The 24449-nt window shown below is 39.4% G+C and overlaps 1 protein-coding gene across 6 annotated transcripts in view; it reads left to right on the plus strand.

Annotated features, from left to right (window-relative positions):
- Window positions 1-23731, plus strand: part of ITGA7 (integrin subunit alpha 7) — a 36109-nt gene extending 12378 nt beyond the window's left edge. For 4 of the 6 annotated variants that reach the window (XM_051963344.1, XM_051963339.1, XM_051963340.1 and 1 more), the window contains 16 exons: window positions 6842-6937; window positions 7369-7430; window positions 7565-7734; window positions 9602-9751; window positions 9953-10068; window positions 10562-10754; window positions 10840-10920; window positions 11025-11104; window positions 11239-11313; window positions 12349-12451; window positions 13103-13279; window positions 13482-13598; window positions 19112-19225; window positions 19732-19830; window positions 19934-20059; window positions 22008-23731. In XM_051963344.1, the coding sequence (XP_051819304.1) occupies window positions 6842-6937; window positions 7369-7430; window positions 7565-7734; window positions 9602-9751; window positions 9953-10068; window positions 10562-10754; window positions 10840-10920; window positions 11025-11104; window positions 11239-11313; window positions 12349-12451; window positions 13103-13279; window positions 13482-13598; window positions 19112-19225; window positions 19732-19830; window positions 19934-20059; window positions 22008-22238 (1990 nt within the window). In that variant the 3' untranslated portion in view covers window positions 22239-23731. Of the gene's footprint in view, window positions 1-6841; window positions 6938-7368; window positions 7431-7564; window positions 7735-9601; window positions 9752-9952; window positions 10069-10561; window positions 10755-10839; window positions 10921-11024; window positions 11105-11238; window positions 11314-12348; window positions 12452-13102; window positions 13280-13481; window positions 13599-19111; window positions 19226-19731; window positions 19831-19933; window positions 20060-20560; window positions 20674-22007 lie in introns of all 6 variants that reach the window. The other 2 variants (XM_051963341.1, XM_051963342.1) reach the window with 1 other exon arrangement.
- Window positions 23732-24449: the final 718 nt, after the last annotated feature.

The following is a 24449-nucleotide window of genomic DNA, read 5'->3' on the forward strand; positions in this document are numbered from 1 at the left end:
ACTTTGCATGATTTCTCAGATTTTTCTAAAACCATCTTGCTTGTCATTTCTTATAGAATAATAGCATTCCATGCTTTTCCCTTTGCTTTCTTTGGGCTACAGACCTAGTAGTGGTATTGTTGGGTCAAAGAGTATGCACATTTTTATAGCTCTTTGGGCATAGTTTCAAATTATTTTCCAGAATGTTTGGATCAATTCATAATGCACCAACAGTGCATTAGTGTCCCAATTTCTTATATAACCTCCATTATTTGTTATTTTCCTTTTGTATCCTATTAGCCAATTTCATAAATGTGAGGTGGTACCTTAGGGTTGTTTTAATTTGTGTTTCTTTGACCATTAATGATCTTAGAGAATTTTTTCATGTGACTATATGTAGCTTTGATTTCTTCTGAAAACTGCCTATTCATATCTTTTGAGCATTTATCAACTGGGGAAAGACTTACATTCTTATAAATTTGACTCAGTTCTCTATATAATTTGAAAAATAAGGGCTTTATCAGAGAAACTTGTAAAAATGTTTCCCCACTTTCTTGCTTTCCTTCTAATCTTGACTCCATTAGTTTTGTTTGTACAAACCCTTTTTTTAATTCAGTGCACTTAAAACTATCCATTTTGCTTCCTGTGATCTTTTACCCTTGTTTGGTCATAAGTTCTTTTATCCACAGGTCTGACAGGGAAAATTTTCCATGCTCCTCTAATTTACTTATGATATTAACCTTTATATCTAAATCATGTACCTATTTTGACCTTGTCTTGGTATATGGTTTGAGTTATTTGTCTCTACCTAATTTCTGCCAAACTGCTTTCCAGTCTTCCTGACAGTTTTTATCTATTAGTGAGTTCTTGTCCTCAAAACCTGGATCTTTGTGTTTATCAAATTAATGTTTATTGTTTTTGTTTACTATTATGTATTATGTACCTAATACATTCCATTGATCTCCATTCTGTTTCTGAGCTAGTACCAGATTGTTTTGATGGTTATTGCTTTGTAATCTGGTATTTTGAGATCTGATGCTACTAAACCACTCTGCTTCACATTTTTTGGTTTCATTGACTTCCTTGAGCAATTGATATTTTTCCAATTATTTAGACCTGTCTTTTGTAATGTAAAAAGTATTTTGTAATTATCTTCACACAGTCCCTGGGTTTGTCCTAGCAGATATTCTTCCAAATATTTTATGGTATCAACAGTTATTCTGAATGGAATTTCTCTTTGTATCTCTTGCTGTTGGGTTTTGTTGGTGATGTATAAAAATGCTGAGGATTTATGGGGATTTATTTTGTAGCCAGCTACTTTGCTAAAATTATGAATTATTTCCAATAGCTTTTTGGTAGAATCTCTGGGGTTCTCTAGGTATATCATCATATCATCTGCAAAGAGTGATAGTTTGGTTTCCTCATTGCCTACTCTAATTCCTTTTATATCTTTCTCGACTCTTATTGCCGAGGCTAGTGTTTCTAATACGATATTAAATAATAATGGTGATAGTGGGCAACCTTGCTTCACTCCAGATCTTACTGGGAAAGGTTCCAGTTTTTCCCCATTGCATATGATGCTTACTGATGGTTTTAAATATATGCTCCTGACTATTTTAAGGAAAAGTCCATTTATTCCTATGCTCTCAAGTGTTTTTATTAGGAATGGATGTTGGATTTTATCAAATGCTTTTTCTGCATCTATTGAGATGATCATGTGGTTTTTGTTTGTTTGGTTATTGATATAGTCAATTATGCTAATAGTTTTCCTAATATTGAACCAGCCCTGCATTCCTGGTATAAATCCTACTTGGTCATAGTGTATTATCCTGGTGACAATTTTCTGTAATCTTTTTGCTAATATTTTATTTAAGATTTTAGCATCAATATTCATTAGGGAGATTGGTCTATAATTTTCTTTCTCTGTTTTCAGCCTACCTGGTTTAGGTATCAGTACCATATCTGTGTCATAAAAGGAGTTTGGTAGGACTCCTTCAATCCCTATTTTTTCAAATAGTTTATATAACATTGGAGTTAATTGTTCTTTAAATGTTTGGTAGAATTCACATGTAAATCCATCTGGTCCTGGGGATTTTTTCTTAGGGAGTTGATTGATAGTTTGTTCTATTTCTTTTTCTGAGATGGGACTGTTTAGGATATTTACTTCTTCCTCTGTTAGTTTGGGCAAGCTGTATTTTTGGAGGTATTTTTCTATTTCATTTAAGTTGTCGAATTTATTGGCATAAAGTTGGGCAAAGTAACTCCTAATTATTGCTCTAATTTCCTCTTCGTTAGTGGTGAGTTCTCCCTTTTCATTTTTAAGACTAACAATTTGATTTTCCTCTTTCCTTTTTTTAATCAGATTTACTAAGGGTTTGTCTATTTTGTTGGTTTTTTCATAGAACCAACTCTTAGTTTTATTAATCAATTCAATAGTTTTTTTACTTTCAATTTTATTGATCTCACCTTTTACTTTTAGAATTTCAAGTTTAGTGTTTGACTGGGGTTTTTAATTTGTTCCTTTTCTAGCATTTTTAATTGCAAACCCAATTCATTGACCTTCTCTTTCTCTATTTTATACAAATAGGCCTCTAGAGATATGAAATTTCCCCTTATTACCGCTTTGGCTGCATCCCATACATTTTGGTATGATGTCTCATTATTATCGTTTTCTTGGGTGAAGTTATTAATTATGTCTATGATTTGCTGTTTTACCCAATCATTCTTTAGTATGAGATTATTTAGTTTCCAATTATTTTTTGGTCTACTTCCCCCTGCTTTTTTGTTGAATGTAATTTTCATTGCATCGTGGTCTGAAAAGGATGCATTTACTATTTCTGCCTTACTACATTTGAGTTTGAGGTTTTTATGTCCTAATATATGGTCAATTTTTGTATAGGTTCCATGAACTGCTGAAAAGAAAGTGTATTCCTTTCTGTCTCCATTACATTTTCTCCAGAGATCTATCATATCTAGCTTTTCTAGTATTCTGTTTACCTCTTTGACTTCTTTCTTATTTATTTTCTGGTTTGATTTATCTAATTCTGAGAGTGCAAGGTTAAGATCTCCCACTATTATAGTTTTACTGTCTATTTCTTCTTGCAGCTCTCTTAGTTTCTCTTTTAAGAATTTAGATGCTACCCCACTTGGTGCATATATGTTTAATATAGATAGTGCTTCATTATCCATGCTACCCTTTAGCAAGATATAGTGTCCTTCCTTATCTCTTTTAATTAGGTCAATTTTTGCTTTAGCTTGATCTGAGATCAGGATGGCTACCCCTGCTTTTTTGACTTCACCTGAAGCATAGTAGATTTTGCTCCAACCTTTTACCTTTAACCTGCATGTATCTCCCCGCTTCAGGTGTGTTTCCTGTAAACAACATATTGTAAGATTCTGGCTTTTAATCCATTCTGCTAACCGCTTCCTCTTTATGGGGGAGTTTACCCCGTTCACATTTATGGTTAGAATGACCAATTCTGTATTACTTGCCATCTTGTTCACCCCGGTTTATGCTTTCCTCCCTTCTTTCCCCTTTCCCCCCCTTCCAAGTATTAAGCTTGTGAGCACCCCTTGCTTCTCACAGCCCTCCCTTTTTAGTGTCCCTCCCCCCGCCTTAGAGTTCCTCCCCCTATCTTACCCCTTTCCCTCCCAGTTCCCGTATTCCCTTCCGCTTAGCTTATTCCTTCCCTTTCCACTTTTCCCTTCTCACTTTTCAATGAGATGGGAGAAGTTTCACCATAGATTGAATATGTCTTAAGATTTTTCACTTAAAGCCAATTCTGAAGGCAGTAAGATACCCACTATATTCATCCCCCTCCATTCTTTCTCTCAGATATGATAGGTTTCCTATGCCTCTTCATGAGATGTACTACCCCCACTTTACCCTTTTTCTGGTACAATGTCCTTTCCACATCAATTTCTAGAACAAGGTATACATGTATTCTTTATACATCTTTATAGTCAAAATATAGTTCCCAAGATTAATCTTTACCTTTTTAGATTTCTCTTGAGTTCTATATTTGTAGATCAAACTTTTTGTTAAGTTCTGGTTTTTTCATCAGGAATAGATGAAATTCGCTTACTTCGTTGAATGTCCATCTTCTTCCCTGGAAAAAGATGCTCATTCTCGCTGGGTAAGTTATTTTTGGTTGCATACCAAGTTCCTTAGCCTTTCGGAATATCATATTCCAGGCCCTTCGATCCTTTAATGTGGATGCTGCCAGATCCTGGGTGATCCTTATTGTGGCTCCTTGATACTTGAATTGGGTTTTTCTAGCCGCTTGCAATATTTTTTCTTTCATCTGAGGGTTCTGGCATTTGGCCACTATATTCCTTGGTGTTTTGATTTTAGGATCCCTTTCAGTGGGTGATCGATGAATCCTTTCAATGTTTATTTTTTCCTCTGTTCCTATGACTTCTGGGCAGTTCTCTTTGATGATTTCCTGGAAGACAGTGTCCAGGCTCTTTTTTTCATCATGTTTTTCTGGGAGTCCAATGATTCTCAGATTGTCTCTCCTGGATCTGTTTTCCAGGTCTGTTGTCTTCCCCAGAAGGTATTTCACATTTTTCTCCATTGTTTGATTTTTTTGGATTTGCTTGACTGATTCTTCTTGTCTCCTCGAGTCATTCAATTCCACTTGTTCAATTCTGATTTTCAGTGAAGTATTCTCTTCACTCACTTTTTTAAAATCTTTCTCTAATTGTCCAATTGAGTTCTTTTGTTCTGTGGAATTTTTTTCCATTTCGCCAATTTTGTTTTCCAGTTCACTAATCCTATTTTTCAAGGATTTTACTTCTTTATCCACTCTCTCTTTAACTGACTTCTCCAGGCTCTTTTGCCAAGCCTCCCTCTCCTTTTCCCAAGCTTCCTTCTCCTTTTGCCAAGCCTCACTCTGCTTTCCCCATTTTTCTTCTAGCTCCCTTGTGAGAGCCTTTTTAATCACTTCTATGAGGTTCATCTGTGCTGAGGAACAGACGATCTCCTCCTTTGGGGAATCACCTGGGGACTGCCTGTTTTTAGTCTCCTCAGGATTTAGAGTCTGCTCTCTATCTGTGTAGAAGCTGTCTAGGGTTAAAGTCCTCTTCAGCTTCTTGCTCATTCTGTCTATTAATCAGAGACAAACTACCAAAGAAAAACAGAAAAAACTGGAGTCTTTCTTTGGGGGGGGCTGGGTGTGTTATCGAGCTTCCTCTACAGACTGCAGGTGGCAGCAGTGAGGCACTAGCAGGACTGTGCTGCGCCTGCGCTCTGAGATCCCAAAGCGTGCTGAGTCACTGAGGGGGGGGAAGGGGGGGGCGGCCAGGTCCTGAGAGACTCCAGCTGTTTGCGGTTGTGTTCTTCAGCCCCGGTGTTTTTAGCTTCTCTGCTGGGCTGTTGACTTGCTGCAGGTTCTAAACCTGTAACGAAGCTCTCCCCGCAGAGACAGCTGCGATCACTCCCCACCCCCTCTGCAGTCTGCTCCCGTGCTCTCACTGCCGCTGCCCGCCGCCTGCGCCCGATCTAAAACCGCTCCAGCCCTCCAGTAAAGACAGACCTTTCTTGGTGGATCTCAAGGATGGCTTCTCTTGGTAACTATTTGTGGGTTTTTTTCAGTCAAGCATTGATTCAGAGGCTTGTAATGAAGTGGATAGTGAGAGAAAGCGCGGAGCTTATGCAACTGTGAGCCTCCTCTCCGCCATCTTAACCGGAAGTCCACCTTAGGGTTGTTTTAATTTGCATTTCTTTGACCATTAATGATCTTAGAGAATTTTTTCATGTGACTATATGTAGCTTTGATTTCTTCTGAAAACTGCCTATTCATATCTTTTGAGCATTTATCAACTGGGGAAAGACTTGCATTCTTATAAATTTGACTCAGTTCTCTATATAATTTGAAAAATAAGGGCTTTATCAGAGAAACTTGTAAAAATGTTTCCCCAGTTTCTTGCTTTCCTTCTAATCTTGACTCCATTAGTTTTGTTTGTACAAACCCTTTTTTTAATTCAATGCACTTAAAACTATCCATTTTGCTTCCTGTGATCTTTTACCCTTGTTTGGTCATAAGTTCTTTTATCCACAGGTCTGACAGGGAAAATTTTCCATGCTCCTCTAATTTACTTATGATATTAACCTTTATATCTAAATCATGTACCTATTTTGACCTTGTCTTGGTATATGGTTTGAGTTATTTGTCTCTACCTAATTTCTGCCAAACTGCTTTCCAGTCTTCCTGACAGTTTTTATCTATTAGTGAGTTCTTGTCCTCAAAACCTGGATCTTTGTGTTTATCAAATTAATGTTTATTGTTTTTGTTTACTATTATGTATTATGTACCTAATACATTCCATTGATCTCCATTCTGTTTCTGAGCTAGTACCAGATTGTTTTGATGGTTATTGCTTTGTAATCTGGTATTTTGAGATCTGATGCTACTAAACCACTCTGCTTCACATTTTTTGGTTTCATTGACTTCCTTGAGCAATTGATATTTTTCCAATTATTTAGACCTGTCTTTTGTAATGTAAAAAGTATTTTGTAATTATCTTCACACAGTCCCTGGGTTTGTCCTAGCAGATATTTTTCCAAATATTTTATATTGCCTGCTGATACTTTAAATAGGTTTTATTGATAGTATATAGAAATGTTGATGATTTATGTGGGTTTATATTATATTCTGCAACTTTGCTAAAGTTGTTAATTGTTTCAACCAGTTTAAAAAGCTGATTTTCTGTGGTTCTCTAGGTATATCATCATATCATCTGTAGAGTGAGAGTTTCTTTCTTTATTGTTTATAGCAATGGTATAACCTTTTCTAATATTATCTTTCTGATGATCTTCTTGCTGTTTAATTATCTGTACCACCATCTTGTCAATCCCTAGGTCCCATCCTGTCCTCCATGTCTCCCATGACATCTTTATCTCACCTCGAGCCATTGACCTAGAGCTGCCTAACTGTGCTGATGGCCACATGGTCTGGTGAGGCAGATCTCCTGGGGGAGTTGGGAGGGAGGCAGTTGGTGTCAGAGCAATAGCACTGGGTATGGAAGTTAGAAGATCTGGATATGAGTTCAGATCCCACCTGATATTTACTAGCTGAGAGACTTTGGGAAAGGTCTTTCTTTGCCTCTGAGAAACTTAGTTTGCTTATCTTTAAAATAAGGAGGGAACGGGATAATCTCTAATCTAAGCATAAATTCTGAGAGCTAAGTCCCAGGAGCTATGGCTCTGGGCGTTCTGAGTTTCAGTTCCTTCCTCCCTTAACTCTGCTTCCCAAATGTGGCTTCTTTCACTTGGACTTGGTGCATCAGGTACATGGTCAGCACGTCCCTAGGACAGGAGCTGGGCAGGATTTAGATCTCTGAGTCTTCACAATATTTGACTTGGGGAATTGTTCTCTCTGTCCATAGTGTGGACCTAAGAGTCTGTTTCAGCTACATTGCCAATCCCAGCAACTACAATCCTAGTGTTGGTGAGTGAAGATCATTGCTTTTTTCCCCCTGAACTAGATCAGTGTGGGTGAGGGGTGGATGTTGTGTGAGGAGGGGTGGGGACGGGCAGGGGCAGGCTGGGATTGTTTCTCAGCCCTTTCTCTCCATCTACCAGGCCTGAATTATGTATTGGATGGGGACACAGACCGGCGGCTCCGGGGTCAAGTTCCCCGTGTGTCTTTTCTGAATCGAAGCCCTGCTGACTCCAAACACCAGAGCTCAGGCACTGTGTGGCTTAGACACCAGAATGACCAAGCCTGTGGGAATGCCACATTCCAGCTGCAGGTTAGCAGGCCCTTTGATCTATCCCCTCCTCCTATTTCCACTTCAGCTCCCTGCTTTTCCAGTCATTTCTATCTTTCCATTTATTATCTAGTATTCAAAAGATATCTCCAAATCCTCTCCTAGGATCAGTCTACTTTCCTTCTGTTTCTATACTCCAGATTCATATGGATAGTATTTCCTTGCATGCTCAGTATAGAGACACTCCCCTTTCTTGGCAGCTGAAGATTTAGTGGATAGAGTGCAGAGCCTGAAATACCTAAGTTTAAATTCAGCCTCAGAAATTTTCTAGCTATATGACCCTGAGCAAATCATTCAACTGATATTTGTCTTAGTTTTCTCAGCTGTGAAATGGGGCTAATAATAGTACCAAGATAGGTACTATCTTGCAGAGTTGTTGTGAAGATCAAATGACACAATATTTGCAAAAAGTGCTTAATGGAAATATTTACTCCCTTCCCTTTCCCTCTTTTCTCTCTCTCTCCCAGAGACCTATTGATATTCATTTAATCAGAAGTTGTAAATATCATTTTCAGCTGTAAATTTAATCACTGAGTCTCAGTTTCTTCATCTGCAAAATGGACATAAAATTTGTGTTGCCTACCTCATCAGGTTGTTGTGAGGAAGGCATTTTTGTGAACCTTGAAAGACTATCCTAGTTATGTTATCTCTTCATAATATCCCAGTTGTATTACTATTATTATTGCTAATATATAATTATATATTAGTATTAATAATAGTGGTATCTTTATACATGACCTCTTGGAAATTTGGAAAATTGTTATGTGCCAGAACTCTGAACTTGAAACAAAGGATCCTTACAAGGTACTAAGTCAGTGGAATTGATAGAGACAATAGTTATGTAATTTCGCATGGTTCAGTATGATTTATTTAATCCTACAACAAATGATATTATGAGCCAGAACTTGAAACAAGGTACTAAGTGGAGTTGAGGAGACAATGGTTAAATTTAGTTTAGCATTGATTTAATCCTACAACAAATAATGGTTTCTTAGTGATATAATGATTGGTTTGTACTCAATGTACAGCATATAAGCAAGAAGCTCTCAGGGCCAAAAGGACAAGTGCACTAGAAGCTTTCAAAGGCTGAGACAGATTCATTCCATCTTCCACCTTTGTTGTGGCTGGAGGCTGAAGCACAAATCCTTGGAAGAAGCCAGAGAAGGCAGGCGGGAGCTCAAGCTCTCGGAACCAAGGGCATACTGAAAGGCTTTCCAAAAAGCTACCCAGCCCCAGGAAGGAGATGATAAAGGATCTGGACTATAAGAAAGCTAACCAAGTTGCAGGAAAGGAGACAAGACTTGGAAAGAGACAATAAAGGATTTGGACTTTAATCCCTGGCTGCACTTGTGGTGATTACTGAACTGAAACGAAGGCTGTTCCCAGAGGACCCCAAGAAAACTGCAACAAGAGAAAATTATATTTTAAAGAGAATATTACAGAAAATTGTTTCTTGATCTTTGTTCAAAGGATTGATGGACTCTGCTCATTCTTTTGTTTTATTATGATCTTGATGATATGCAAAGAAGAACAAAAAAGGGACATGTATGAAGTTAGTGAACTTTTGCAATACACAGAAACTCCTTTATTTTAAACCTTACATCTAGGACAATATCTAGAGCATTACAGTCTTCTCTGGACATTTTCTAGCTTTTTCCTGCCTCATGACTGTTTCTCTCAGCTTCTTTTAGCGCAAGTTAAATAAGAACTGGGCTTTTGCTGGAGAAATGAGGGGGACTGAAGACTTGGGGATTATATATCTATATCTATATTTATATATAGGTATATCTAGATATCTATATCTATATATTTGAACCTGGTTTCTTCCCTTTGTTATTTGCCTTTTTAGGAGAATGTCAAGGACAAGCTTCGGCCTGTCATAGTGACCCTGTCCTACAGCCTCCAGCCTTCCCGAGTCCAGCGTCAGGTCTCTGGACAAGAATTGCTTCCACTGGCACCCATCCTTAATGCCCACCAGCCCAGTACTCAGAGGACAGAGGTGTGTGTGTGTGTGTGTGTGTGTGTGTGTGTGTGTGAGAGAGAGAGAGAGAGAGAGAGAGAAAGAAAGAGAGAGAGAGAGAGAGAAAGAGAGAGAGAGATTATCTTGATTGGGGCTGGGTATTTTTTGGGTGGGAAGATGCACTGCTAGAAAGAGGCGTTTCCAGTGAGTTCTTCTTTTTCTCCACTTTATCATCCTTAGGTCCACTTTCTCAAACAAGGTTGTGGAGAAGATAAGATCTGCCAGAGCAACCTGCAGCTCACCCGTGCCCAATTCTGTTCCCGGGTTGGGGACACAGAGTTCCATGCATTGCCAATGTGAGGAAGTAGGAAAGGGAAGAGATGGGAAGAATGAAAAGGCCAAGGTCTCTAGAACACAGAAAGATGTTTCAGAGGTGGTAGGGTTACCTAGGAAGTCTTTGAAGTAAGGTTTGCCATTCTTTTCCCCAAAGATAACAGACTGAGATGAACGGAACTAAGAAAGTAGCAGAAAAGAGAGAAGTTGAGCCTCAAAGAGGTTTTTGATCATAGGACAAACCCATAGATGAGGCAGAGTAAAGAGAACTGATGGCCTTTCCTCCAGACCAAATACTGATCCTGTATTTTGGGTCTGGGCTGAGTTTGTAGCATGATGTGGAGAATTGAGAGAAAACAGAGAGAGTTGAAGAAAAGGAGGCAGAAAGAGAGATGAATTGGAAATAAGAGTCTAAGGGCAGAAGATTAGGGAAAGACTGGGCCATAGGGGGCTTGAGAAAGGGACAGAGCTATAGAGAATGACTCCTCTAGTGAACGTCATCTCTAACTCTTCCAGGGAAGAAGATGGGACCACAGCTTTGTTTGCTCTGAGTGGTCAGCCAGTCATTGCTCTGGAGCTGACAGTCACCAATCTGCCCTCAGACCCAGCCCAGCCTGAGGCTGATGGTGATGACGCCCATGAAGCTCAGCTCCTAGTTTCCCTCCCCACTTCTCTGCATTATGTGGGGGTGCGGGCTCTGGAGCCTGTGGTAAGGATCCTATGGTAGACACCTGGAAAAGAGAAAAGGGACTGGGATATCCAATAACCTAACCTGATTTTTATCTACTTTTTAGGAAAAGCCCCTTTGTCTGTCTAATGAGAATGCTTCTCAAGTGGAGTGTGAGCTGGGGAACCCTATGAAGAGAGGAGCACAGGTTAGTATCTCTGACTACTTCTTTCTCCTACTCCTCCATACTTATGTATGGCGACTGCTCATAACAGTCCTTTCTTTTCATTTTCTCTTCGCCACTCCCTCAAGATGACCTTCTACCTTATTCTTGGAACTTCAGGCATCACAATTGAGACCACTAAGCTAGAGGTGGAGCTATTGTTGGCCACGTAAGACCAGGGGCATTGCCCTATAGGGGCTGGGAGAGGCCATAGAGAACTGGAAAGGGGTAGCCAGGGCTTGGAAGCCTGTGTTATTTATACTTTCACCTCCAGCAACCCTGTTCCCACTGCCACTCCTCCAGAATCAGCGAACAGGAGCTGCATCCAGTCACTGCCCTTGCCCGAGTTGTCATTGAGTTGCCACTGTCCATAGCAGGGTAAGCGCTTTCAGTGTTTTTTGAAGGCTTTTTGCTGAGTGGGAAGCATGATGGAGGCAGGGTACCCTCTACCAGTTTCTAGATTCTGACGCTATCTATTCTCCTTCCCTTGGACTTTTTTTTTTAATTTAAATTTTATTTTATTTAATAATAACTTTGTATTGACAGAATCCATGCCAGGGTAATTTTTTTTACAACATTATCCCTTGCACTCGCTTATGTTTCGTTTTTTTCCCCTCCCTCCCTCCTCCCCCCCCCCCCAAGATGGCAAGCAGTCCTATATATGTTAAATATGTTGCAGTATATCCTAGATACAATACATGTTTGCAGAACCGAACAGTTCTCCTGTTGCACAGGGAGAATTGGATTCAGAAGGTAAAAATAACTCGGAAAGAAAATCAAAAATGCAAACAGTTCACATTTATTTCCCAGTGTTCCTTCTTTGGGTGTAGCTGTTTCTGTCCATCATTTATCCATTGAAACTCAGTTAGGTCTCTTTGTCATAGAAAACCACTTCCATCAGAATACATCCTCATACAATATCGTTGTCGAAGTGTATAATGATCTCCTGGTTCTGCTCATCTCACTTAGCATCAGTCCATGTAGGTCTCTCCAAGCCTCTCTGTATTCATCCTGCTGGTCATTCCTTACAGAGCAATAATATTCCATAACATTCATATACCACAATTTACCCAGCCATTCTCCAATTGATGGGCATCCATTCAATTTCCAGTTTCTAGCCACTACAAACAGGGCTGCCACAAACATTTTGGCACATAAAGTCCCTTTCCCTTTTTTAGTATCTCTTTGGGGTATAAGCCCAATAGAAACACTGCTGGATCAAAGGGTATGCTCAGTTTGATAACTTTTTGGGCATAATTCCAGATTGCTCTCCAGAATGGCTGGATCTTCCCTTGGACTTTTGACCTCAACCAAGTTCTTACCTCTCTCTCACTTCTATACTTAACTCTCCCTAATTTCTGTGCTTATTTCCCTTTTCCATTTCCTATGTCTACCTCCTATTTCTCTCCCTAGGAAGGTAATTCCTGAGAAGCTCTTCTTTTCTGGTGTGGTGAGGGGCGAGAGCGCCATGCATTCGGAGAGGGATGTGGGCAGCAAAGTCAAATATGAGATCACGGTGAGTAATCTAGACTAGAGCCTAGCATAATACTGTGTATGGGGCAAGAGCTTGATAAATATTTATTCAGTTGGATTGGATTGATTATACCCCTAAGGGATCCTTAACCTATTTGTGGGTGTCCTGGATCTCTCTGGCTGGTAAATCTTTGGACTCCTTAGAAATGTGTCTTTAAAGGCATACAATAAAGTTACATTAGATTCCAAAGGAGACCAATTTTATTGAAATAATTATAAAAATACTAATATATTTTAAAAGTCAGATTCACAGACTCTAGGTTAAGAATTCCTACTGTAGAGAAATGGTTGCCCATAAGTCACCCCTGATCCTTTAGGTAGGAGACTGGAGTGAGAGGGAAGGATGTTTATTTTGCCTTTCAGACTTCTGTCCTCTGTAGGACTGGATCTCTCTTCTTGTCCCACTGTGATCTCCAGCCTTCCATCCAGGTCATAATACTTTGTACAAAGGCTTTGTTCTTGAGTCTTTAGTGGACTCTCTGCCCTGTTCCCTTCCTCTCCTTCTTGGCCCATCCCATCCCACCATTTATACAGTTCTCTATCTTTGTACAATCATACATATTTGTAAACTCTTCAAGGAGTGCCAGGTCCTGTACAGTCATCAAAAACTTCTTGTTCTACTTTGTACCTATAGGTCTCTAACCAGGGCCAGTCACTGAACACTCTGGGCTCAGCTTTCTTAAATATCATGTGGCCACACGAGATTGCCAATGGGAAGTGGCTCCTATATCCAATGCGAGTGGAACTGGAGGGTGGTCGAGGACCTGGGCAGCAGGGGAATTGTATCCCCAAAGCCAACATCCTTGGACTGGTATAATTGGGTCATGAGGGTTGAGGAAAGAGGCCTGGGAAAGGTGGTAGCTTAAACTCTTGGGGAGGATATCTTATAAATCTAGGGGTGGAGAGGACAACACTTTTAATCCTAATCCCTTCCAGTGTGCATCTAGCCTGGGAAGGGAAAAATAGCGGGCATTACCCTGAAACTCTTGGGCCTACTTGTATTCCCTCTCTAGGACTGGGAGATTGGAGATCGGAAGAGGCGGGAACTGGAGCAGCCAGAGCCCAAGTCCAGCAGCTCAGGCCCCTGGTGGCCTGTGGCTTCTGCAGAGAAGAAGAAAAAGATTACTCTGGTGAGGACAATGCAGGAAAGACATGAGGGTTGAGTGATTACAACAGGCAGAGTTCTGAATTGTGAATCACAGGATCTTTTGCTCAAGGATGTCCTTAGTACTTTAGGCATATTATTTCATTTGCTGTTTTTTTTCCCCCCATCTGTAAAACAAGATAATTGGGATGGATGATTTCTAAGTAGATATCTTTTGGCTCTAAAAGCAATGGTCCTATGAGTTGAAAGTGGACAAGTGCCCAGCACAACCTGGTAGTGAAAATCAGTGTCACACCTGTGGACAGAGCCTTGTCTTGAATTTGCGGTAGTGGGTAGAAATGAGATCTCCAAGGCAACAGGGTTCTTGCCTCAGGAGAGCTTTCAGGGGATGGTGTTGGGACTTAGAGGAAGCAATACATGATTGCAAAATAACTCAGTGAGACTTACTTAGCTTGCATGGACGAGTGAAAAATGTATTAGATGACAGCTGATTAGAAGTTCTGGGTTATTTGTGTAAGATTTTATTTTGAGCTGATTTATCTCCTCATTGTCTTAGGTAACTTCCCATGATGTTGTCATTTTAAGTTCAGAGACTGCAGACCCATTTAATAGTTGTCTGAATTAGGAAAGTCAATATATATTTTAAAAAATAGTTCACATGGAGACCTAGATTTTTCCTTCTTTTGTTCTAAATAATTGAAAGTTGATTGTATATAGGTGTTGAAGGGATGTGGACAAGAGAAGATTATAATGGATGATATAATATATTTAGATGGGACTGCCAGCTGAATATTTGAATAATACTGATTAATGTATCAATTAAATTGGCATGGATATCATTAGTAGAATGCCACAGGATCCTATCCTTGGCATTCTCTTTGTCTCTTTGTCTTTGTCTCTGTCTCTTTCATTGGATAATGATTTGGATTAGGGCAACAATGGTGTGCACGTTTTTGTTTTTTGTTTTGCTGGACCATTAGTCTGAGGCATCAAGTTGAATTTTAATCCTGCACTGAGGTCAAAGTAAAATCAACTGCTCAAATACAGGATTGGTAAGATACAGCTAGATAGAAATTAATTATGAGAAAAACCTGGTGGGCTTTAGTAGACTTCAAAATAAGAGTCATCAGTGTGACATGGTGGTCAAAATTACTAATGAAATTTTAGAGTCCATTGACTATTAGTTTTTCATGATTGAGAAAATACATGAATTCAGTAATGCTTTTAAATAAATGCATATATTTTCCCCTTCTACATGGACATTTGAAAAATAGTAAGTTGGTTATTTCAGAGGCATTATTCTGTTTGCAGAAGGTATGTTTGCTCATTTGTTATATTTAATAATAGTGCATATTTTGTTGACCCTAAAGAAAGATAACCATATTTGGTGTGGAGGTGCATTTGGGTCTTTGAAATAACCACCTCTGAAAGATCTAAGCTTGCAACTTGACTACAAGTTGCAACTACTTTATAAAAATAATAGCTAGCATTTATATAATGCTTACTATGTGTCAGGCACAGTGCTGAGTATTTTACAAATATTATCTCATTTGATCCTCACAACAACCCATTTTACAAAAGAAGAAACTGAACCAGAATTAAATGAGTTGCCTTGTTCTATAGCTAGAAAATGTCTGAGACATTTTCATGTTTGAACATCTCATGCTTAAATTCAGATCTTCTTGACTCCAGATATGATGTTGTCCCCATTATACCACTTAGCTGTCTGTTATAGTTTAATGATAATAATAGCTGGCATTGATTTAATGCTTTAAGGTTAGCAAAGAGTACTTGATTCTGTAAGGTAGGTGCCATTATTATTCTCATTTCATAGATAAGGAAAGTGAATCAGAGGGCAAAGAAGCTAGATGGCACAGTGGATACCAGGAAGCTCTGAGTTCAAATACTGTCTTAGGTACTTAGTAACTGCAACTTGGAACTCTGTATCAGTTTCTTCTAGAGATAATAATAGTACCTATCTCCCAGGGTTGTTGTGAAGCTCAAATAAGATAAATATTATCTTTACAAATATCATAAAGTATTTAGTACAGTGCCTGGCACATAATAAGTGCTATATAAATATTACCTATTAGTATTATTATTACCTGGGGCCACACTGCTACTGAGTGCTGATGGCAGATTTGAACTTGTCTTCTTGGTTCCAGTTCTAGTTATCTCCTTTTTTTTTTTTCCCATTTTGGACTGCATATTGATAATACAGGGGGTTTCAGTATTTTTTCAGTATTATTTTTTGACAGTCTGAGGAAACTTTTCTTAGAATCACGGTTTTAAATGTATACCATAAAATACATCAGATTATGAGGGAAATCAATTATATTGTAATACAATTATAAAAATATTTTCTAAAAAAAGATCACAGACTGAAGATAAAAAAACCCTTGATCCAGAATGGAATAAATTGATTGAAAAGAAATAGGTTTCTCCTTATTAGAAGTCTTATGATGAAAACTGGATAAATGTTGGGCATTACAGAACCATAAAATATTAAAGTTGGAAGGGACTTTTTGTGGTTATACAATTCAACTCAGACTAGAAGAAAAGAAATTTCCATTGTTAACACATCAATGAGTGGGCAATCAACCTCTGAGAATTTCCAATAAAGAAAACCCCACGACTTTTTTTTTGTGGGGAGGAGAGGAGAAACCTTTTTTAAGAAATTAAATCAAACATTTTTTCAGTTAATAAAAATCTATTTTCTCTTCTTCCCATTTCCCTCTCACCAAGGAAAAAACCAAACAAACAGAGAAGTCAAGTAAGGTTAGTCAAGCAAAACTAATTCCTGCACTGGCCATGTCCAAAAAATTATGTCTTTCTCTGTACTCTGAGATGATCATCTCTCAGGAAGGGGGAAGCATATTTTATCCTGGTACTTCTGGAATCATGGTTGGCTGTTATGTTGAAGAGAGTTGTTAAATGTTAGGTAATTTTGAAGAAGAAAGAATGCCAATAAAATTCATTGAAACAAAGTCATTTTGTGAAAAGTATTTCCAGGAAGTTCTCAATGCCCCAGGAAAGTTCTATCATAACAACAGCAATAATTATGATGGGTTGAAATTGAAACAGCATTGTAAAGCTTTTAAGCATAGTCAAAACTCTATCTTATTTGATCTTTACAATAACTGTTGAAGGACACCCACTACCTTCACTCCCCCCCCATTTTCCTCCTTTTATTTTTCTCAATTGTATGTAAAAATAATTTAACAATATTTTTTAGTTCCAAATTCTCTCCTCTCCTTTACTTCCCCCTCCTTGTGAAGACAGTTTGATATAGATTATACATATGATGTATATATATATGCAAGACATATTTTCGTAATACCATGTTGCAAAAGAAAAGACAAACCCACATGAAAAATAAAGTAAAAAAACATATACTTCAATCTGTATTCAGATACCACTAGTTCTTTCTCTAGAGGAAGTTAGCATTTTTCATCATGGGTACTTTGGAATTATCTTGTATCATTGTATTGATCAGAATAGCTACTTCATTTATAAGCAATCATTGCATAATATTGCTGTGTAAAATGTTCCATTTCTGTTCATTTCACTTTGCATGAATTCATATAAGTCTTTTCAGGTTTTCCTGAAAGCATCTTGTTCAACATTTAAAAAAAAAATTTTTTTTTGAAGCAATCAGGATTAAGGGACTTGACCAAAGTATCAGGTCCTCCTGATTCCAAGGCTAGTGCTCTTTCCATCCACTGTACTATCTAACTGCTCCATGCTTGTCATTTCTTCAATTACTATAATATACCATCACAATTGTATACCATAACTTATTCAGTCATTCCCTCATTGATGGGCATGCCCTCAATTTCCAATTCTTTGTCACCACAAAAAGATAAATGTATATGCAAAATGTAAATATTTTTGTACATATAAGTAATTTTCCTTTTCCTTTGATGTCTGGGATATTGCTGGGTAAAGCATAGTTCCAAATTGTTCTCCAGAATGGTTGGATTAATGCATAAGCAGTGCATTAGTGTCCCTATTTTCCCACATCCTTTCCAACATTTGCTATTTATTTTTCTGTCCTACTAGACTATCTGATAGGTGTGTGTGGTGGTACCTTAGAGTTGTTTTAATTTGCATTTCTTTAATCAATAATGATTTAGAACATTTTTTCCACAGCTTTGATTTCTCTTGAAAACTGCTTGTTCATATTTTTTATCAAGTGAGAAATGACTTGTATTCTTATAAATTTGACTCAGTTCTCTATATAATTAGGAAATGTGGACTTTATCAGAGAAACTTGCTATAAAAATTCCTCCCCCAGTTTTCCTTGCATTGGTTTTGTTTTTACAACCCCCTTTTTAATTCAATGTAGTCAAATTATTCATTTTACTTTCCATGATCTTTTCTATCTCTTGATCATAAATTCAGCCCTTATCCATAGAACCTACGGGGAAAATTTTTCCATGCTCCTCTAATTTGCTAATGATATTACCTTATATGTCTAAATCATATATCCATTTTGATCTTGGTATGTCCAATGACTTGTTTGTTTGTAATTAGTTTCTGCCATACTGCTTTCTAGTTTTTCCCATCAGTTTTTGTCAGATAGTGAATTCTCTTCCCCAAAGCTTGGATCTCCATGTTTGTCAAATACTAAATTAATATGTCCATTTACTACTATGCATTGCATACCTAATCTATTCCATTGATTTCCACTTTATTTCTGAGTCAGTACCAGGTTGTTTTGATGATTATTGCTTTGTATTACAGTTTCAGATCTGGTACTACTAGGCCATCCTGCTTCATTTTTTTTCATTGACTCCCTTGATATTCTTGACCTTTTGATCTTCCAGGTGAATTTTATTATTATGTTTTCTAGCTGCATAAAATATTTTTTTGGTAGTTTGATTAGTATGGCACTGAATAAGTAAATTAATTTAGTTAGAATTGTAATTTTTAACATATTGATTCAGCCTACTTTGAGCAATTGATATTTCTCCAATTGTTTAGATCTGACTTTATTTGTGTGAAAAGTGTTTTGTGATTATCCTCCAAACTCACAACTTTTGAAGCTTTCCATCACATATATACAAATTCTCAGGAAGGTTTTTAAAAAAGATAATATCAAACCTTGCAACTTTCATCCACATTGCTCTTGGTTTTGTTCTTTGGGGCCAAATAGGACAAGTCCAATATCATCTTGGATTTTTTGGGGGGCTTATGTCTTATTTAAAAAAACATTTTTAGTTATATTTCAATATAATAGAGTTTTTTTTGTAATCCTATGTATTTTATTTTGTTCATTTAAAAACATTATTCATGAGAACGAGTCCTCAGTTTCATCGGACTGCCAAAGTGACCTATTGTACCTGAGAACAATCTTCAGTATCCAGATGAAAGGGCAAGATATGGAGTGTTGGAAACAGTAGTGGGGGGTTTGACTTACAGGAAAAATCTGAGCTTTGAGCAAGTTATATGGTGGAAAGAGGATGATTTGAAGGTTCTGGATATCTGGGTTTGTAGTGAAGTCAAAGAATAAAGCCTTTTTCTGACTGTTTTTAGGACTGTGAGCACCACACTGCCAACTGCATTGTCTACAGCTGCCCGCTGTATAGCTTTGACCGGGAGGCAGTCCTCCATGTTTGGGGCCGCCTATGGAACAGTACTTTCCTGGAGGTAAAGTGTACTGGGTATCATGGGTATCATTTCCTTTCTTTCTGTGGTTTTTCTCAAGTATTTTGATACTTCTGCATCTTTGGACCATCTTCCTCTACTTTCCTCGTCCCAGCTCCAAACTTTAGTACATTTGGGGAGATGCCTTTCTCAGGATGAAGGCAGCAGTAGGAACATATTACCTTAGAGCAGCAAATGCACTTTGTTCTATCAGAAGTTACCTTATTTTGCCTCCTCCATTGAAAACTCAAATGATTTCACTGTTCTGACTTCCACTTGAATTGTAGGTTAATTTAAAAGCCTGAAATCTTTTGAGATTGTTTACTTTTTATATTTGTATCTAGTATTCTACCTTGAACATAAAAGGTGTTTTAATAACCATCAGTGTTGAATTGTATAGATCTTCTGGGGCATTAGGAGACTAGGGACCCTTAGGGAGTTTAGATAGGGAAAGGTGTGTTAGGGAAAGGTGTCACTGTACAGTTTTTTTCTTTATCCTCCAACTCTAGGAATACACAGATGTGAAGTCCCTGGATATTATTGTCCGAGCCAATATCACTGTTAAGTCATCTATACAGAATCTGCTGCTCAGAAATTCCCATACAGAGGTGTGTTCCAGGGCTTGGGAGTAGGAGGAGGACTATTCATTCATTTCTACCTTCACTCCCCCCCTTCTTCCTCTTGCCAATTTTTTAACCCTTCTCTTTGCAGATCCTTGTGCCTGTGTATTTGGACCCCATGGCTGTGGTGGCTGGTGGGGTCCCTTGGTGGGTCATCTTACTGGCTGTACTGGCTGGAATCCTGGTGCTGGCTTTGCTTGTTCTTCTCATGTGGAAGGTGAGGATGAAGCTGGGAATAGGTTAGCAAGGCTAGTGGCCCTGCTGGGCTCCTCCACTGGGATCCCTGGAGATATCATTCGTACTTAGAATCCCATGAGGCACACCTAGAAAATGAACTTAGAACTTCTCTTCCCCCTAAGTCATGGAATGAACAGAAACCATACCCAGAATCACACTTATGAAGGGAAAGGAGCCACAGAAAATTCATGCATGTCTACCCTCATCCACATTAAAGCTCTGATAGGCTTTTGGAGTGATCTGCAACTTTATGGAGAAGATACAACTCATCTGATGAGAGCTTCGTAAGATCAACTCTGGGATTTTTACCTCCTTGCAGGAATCCCATGGAATCATGAAACTCTTTCACATAGACAACCAAAATATTCTAGGGATTCTAGAAGTGCCAGATCTCTTGTTCCCTCCATCCTCTCCCACCCCTACCCCCTTGGGCCTTCCCATTCCCTTTTTCTTCTGACCCTCTCCTCCTCCAATACTCCAGTGTGGTTTCTTTCATCGGAGCAGCCAAGGCCTACAATTTGCCACCAATTATCACCGGGCCCATCTGGCTGTGCAGCCCTCGGCCGTAGACCAAGGGGGCCCAGGCACTGTGGGGTAATAGAACTCTGTGTGTATGTGTGCACATACCCCTGGGGGTTGGTCCCTTCCGCATTCAAGGACTGTGAGTGTGCAAAGGGAATTGATGAGGCAGGAGTGTGTGTGAGCCTGCAGGTGTCGGGAGGGAAGGACGGTGCCTGAGTGTGCAAGAGTGAGTATATACAGCCTTGCAGATGGTGGAATAAGTGTGCATTGATCTGGAAAGTGTGAGCATGTGGGAGATTTGGGAGATATGCATGTGTATTCCAGGAGACATCAGTGTGTAGAGTTGGGTGTGAGATAGCCTGTGGAGAGATAGCACAAGATTGTGGGAGCTTGAGCATGTGGTTTGGTCCCAGGCTGCTGTATACAAGGGTCACTATAGTCTCGGTTCTCTTTACAAGGCTGAGAATGTGTAAGGTCCACAAATGTACTCTGTATAAGCCCACATGGTGTGGGGTAGTGGATGGTGTTAGGCCTGGAGTAAGGAGGTCTAGTTTCAAGACCACTGTACCTTTCTGAACGAAGGTGGCTTCATCTGTAAGATGGGGATGACAAAACTGACTCTCCCTTCTTCACTGGCTGGTGGTGAGAAAATTACCTCATAACCAACACATTTTATAGACCCCTAAGAAGGGATCCAGCGGAATCAGTTAAGCACCTATAAGGGACCTAAGTGCAGGTAGGAACCCAGCCTAAGTAGGAGTCTGTATAGAAAATGCAAAGGATGGAAAATTCTCAAGTGGGACAACCCTTAGGGCAGGAGAAATGAGAAATAGCCTCAGCCATGGCAGAGGTAGGAGATCATGAGTCTCACCGTGGGACCCCTGGTGTTGAGAAGGCTGAGAAATCTAATTATTATAATAACTAACATTTATACAGTACTTTAAGTATTCTTTCATTTTATCCTTAACAACAATTCTGGGAGATTGATGCTGTTATCTCCATTTTACAGATGGAAAAATAAGCATGTAGAAAAATCTCTTGTTCAGGGCCACACAACTAGTCAGTATATGAGACTGGATTTGAAGTTGCATCTTGTGATTTCAAATCCACTGTGCTACTTAACTTCCTATATCTTTGGCAAAGGAAATTCCCTTAAAGTCACCTTTTTTTCTGTATCAGTTGAACTTTTGACCCTTGAGAAGGAATACTTCCTCAGCCTATGTATACTCAGGCCATATAGGACCCACCTCTCTTTCCAGTTAAAGTGTTTGGAGTTCTGTATTAATCTGCTATAATTGAAATACATGTACCTTTCCTCTGTACTGAGGAAGGAAAAGGGAAGCCCCTCACTGGAGCTGTGTTGTCTGGATTTGTTAACCTTTCACTTTGGGGGAATCTTCTTTTAGATGGGATTCTTCAAACGGGCGCAGCATCCCGAAGCCACAGTGCCCCAGTACCATGCGGTAAAGATCCCCCGGGAGGACCGGCAGCTCTTCAAGGAGGAGAAGACGGGTACCATCTTGAGGAACAACTGGGGTACGCCCCGGAGAGAGAGTACTGATGGACATCCTATCCTGGGTCCCGATGGGCACTCAGAACTGAGAGGCAGTGGACATCCAGAGCTGGGAACTGCCTAGTTCAGCTCTTCACTTTTTCCTGGCATGGCTCTGCCACTATTCTTCTCGCTGGTCCTAAAGCCAGTCTGCCTCCCCACATCTTCCTAGAGATGCCTTCTTAACATGGGTAGTGTGGGTATGGAGAAAATGGTTGTCCACAGAGTTGCCTTGCCCAAAGGGTCCAGGATCACCGACTCTCCCCCTGTCTTGCTGCTCTCTCTCCCCTTTCTCCCTTCATCATGCTATCCTCAGTCCTGGGAGCCTGTGGAAGAATATCCAGGAGAGGAAGTAAGACCACTATGGCAAAGAGGTCTTGACTTAGAAGGGGAGAGAGAAACAATCATGGTTCTCTTTACTTCTGTTAATGCTTGGAAAACTATATCCCTAGTGCCTCTCTGGAAGTGCCTTAGCCCTGGCAGGAAGGAGGGAAAGAGGCTGCCCCAGGGACTTCCCCCCAAACTCTAGACCCCATTTTGCTGGGCTGTCTCAGTGGCTTTTGTTTATTTATTAAAAAGTATTTAAGTACCATGAAGGACCCCTTGACTTTCCCCTTGCCCCCTGATATTGTTGGTTTAGTTCTCTGATTCTATATTTTCCATATAACCCTAGGTATGGTGTGGGACTGATAGATTGATCCAGTGATTTCTGGACACAGGCCTTATTAGGGAGATAGGGAAATGATGACATGAGTAAGGTTGGGGCTGGGGAAAAGAGAGGAAACCTGGGTGGGAGGAAGAGAGACTGAAATAGCCTGGGGAGATAAGGACAAGAGGAGAGAAAGATGGAAAGAGGGGAAAGAGAGGAAGAGAGAGAGAGAGATGTACAGACAAGTCTGCTCTTTGTATAGGGATCAGTTCCTGAAGAACAGATCAGGTGAGGAGGAGTAGGTCTCCTGGTAGGAGGGATAATTGGGAAGGCATGTTGAAAAGGAGGAGCGTGAGATAGCAGCAGAGAGATAAGAGAAGTGAGAAGTAAGCCTTATAATCTTTTCATAGCCAGTCCCATGATGTAGGGACCAATTGGAGTTAAGAAAACTTGGCCCTCTCCAGCTCTTTCAGGGTCTCCCTGGTGAAATAGCAGCCATTGTCAATGTACTTTCAGGTGGGCTCAGTTAACCAGCTGCCACATCAAGGCCCAATTTCAGGAGGCTTACCCATGTGTTTCTCCAAACAGAAGATACCTCTCTTTCTAGGAAGGAGAAGAGTTACAAAGTCATTCACAGGGTGGGCCTTTTTCAACTCCCTCCATTCTTTTTAACCCCAGGTGTTTTTTTAAACCAAGAGCTATAAACTTTGGGAAAGATGGTAGAATCAGAGACTTTTTCCTTCTTTAATCCTTTCTAGTCCTTCTCCTCCCCCCACTTGTTCCTCCCAGAAACAAAGTTCCTGTTCTTTGTTATTTATGAATATTTGAATGGTGGGTAAACTGAGGACATAGTGGGAAGGCCCTTCAGAGGTCTTAGTTTGTAGTCTTGGTTCTGTCAAGAATTTGCTTAAGTAAATTTTTTAACCACTCATTGTCTTTAGTTTTTTCATCTAAGAATTCAGATTCTTCAAATCTACCTGCCCACCATGTGCAAGGTACTGTAGTGATAAAAGCAATGAAAATAGTCCCATATAATATACTGGCAGGTGAGCAATTATAAGTAGGGGGTGATGGGATCAAGGGAGAGAACTGACAAAGAGTTCTAGGAAAATTTGAGAAGGAAGAGAGCATTTTCTAGAAATGATAAGGATTTGGAAAAGGAGAGAATAAAGTTAAAGGATAGTGGAGAAGGGAGGGATTGGTTTGTGAAGGTGATCAGAGGCTGGAATTGGTATGTTGAATTTGGTAGAACAACTGGGATGATGGTTCACCCCATCTGATGCATTGTATTCAGTTCTGAGCTCCACATTTTAGGAAGGATTTAAAACCTTATCATTCGAAGATCAATTGAATGGACTGGGGCCAGAGAGGTGCTTAATCAGGAGATACTTTGCAGGTGTGGGTGGGAGTTGGAGTAGTTGTCTTCAAATATTTTGAGGGACATCTTGTCTAAGATGCATTAGAAAGGTAGGAATGCACAAGAGGAAACTGCTAGAGTTGGGGTCAAAATATCTTAGTTCAAATTATTATTGTTCACTTGTGTTTGACTCTGTGATTCCATATGGGATTTTCTTGGCAGAGATATTGGATTTGCTTGCATTTACTTCTTTAGCTCATTTGACAAATGAAGAAACTGAGGCAAAACAG

Source organism: Antechinus flavipes, chromosome 5 (genome assembly GCF_016432865.1).
Source record: "Antechinus flavipes isolate AdamAnt ecotype Samford, QLD, Australia chromosome 5, AdamAnt_v2, whole genome shotgun sequence".
Lineage (NCBI taxonomy): Eukaryota > Metazoa > Chordata > Mammalia > Dasyuromorphia > Dasyuridae > Antechinus > Antechinus flavipes.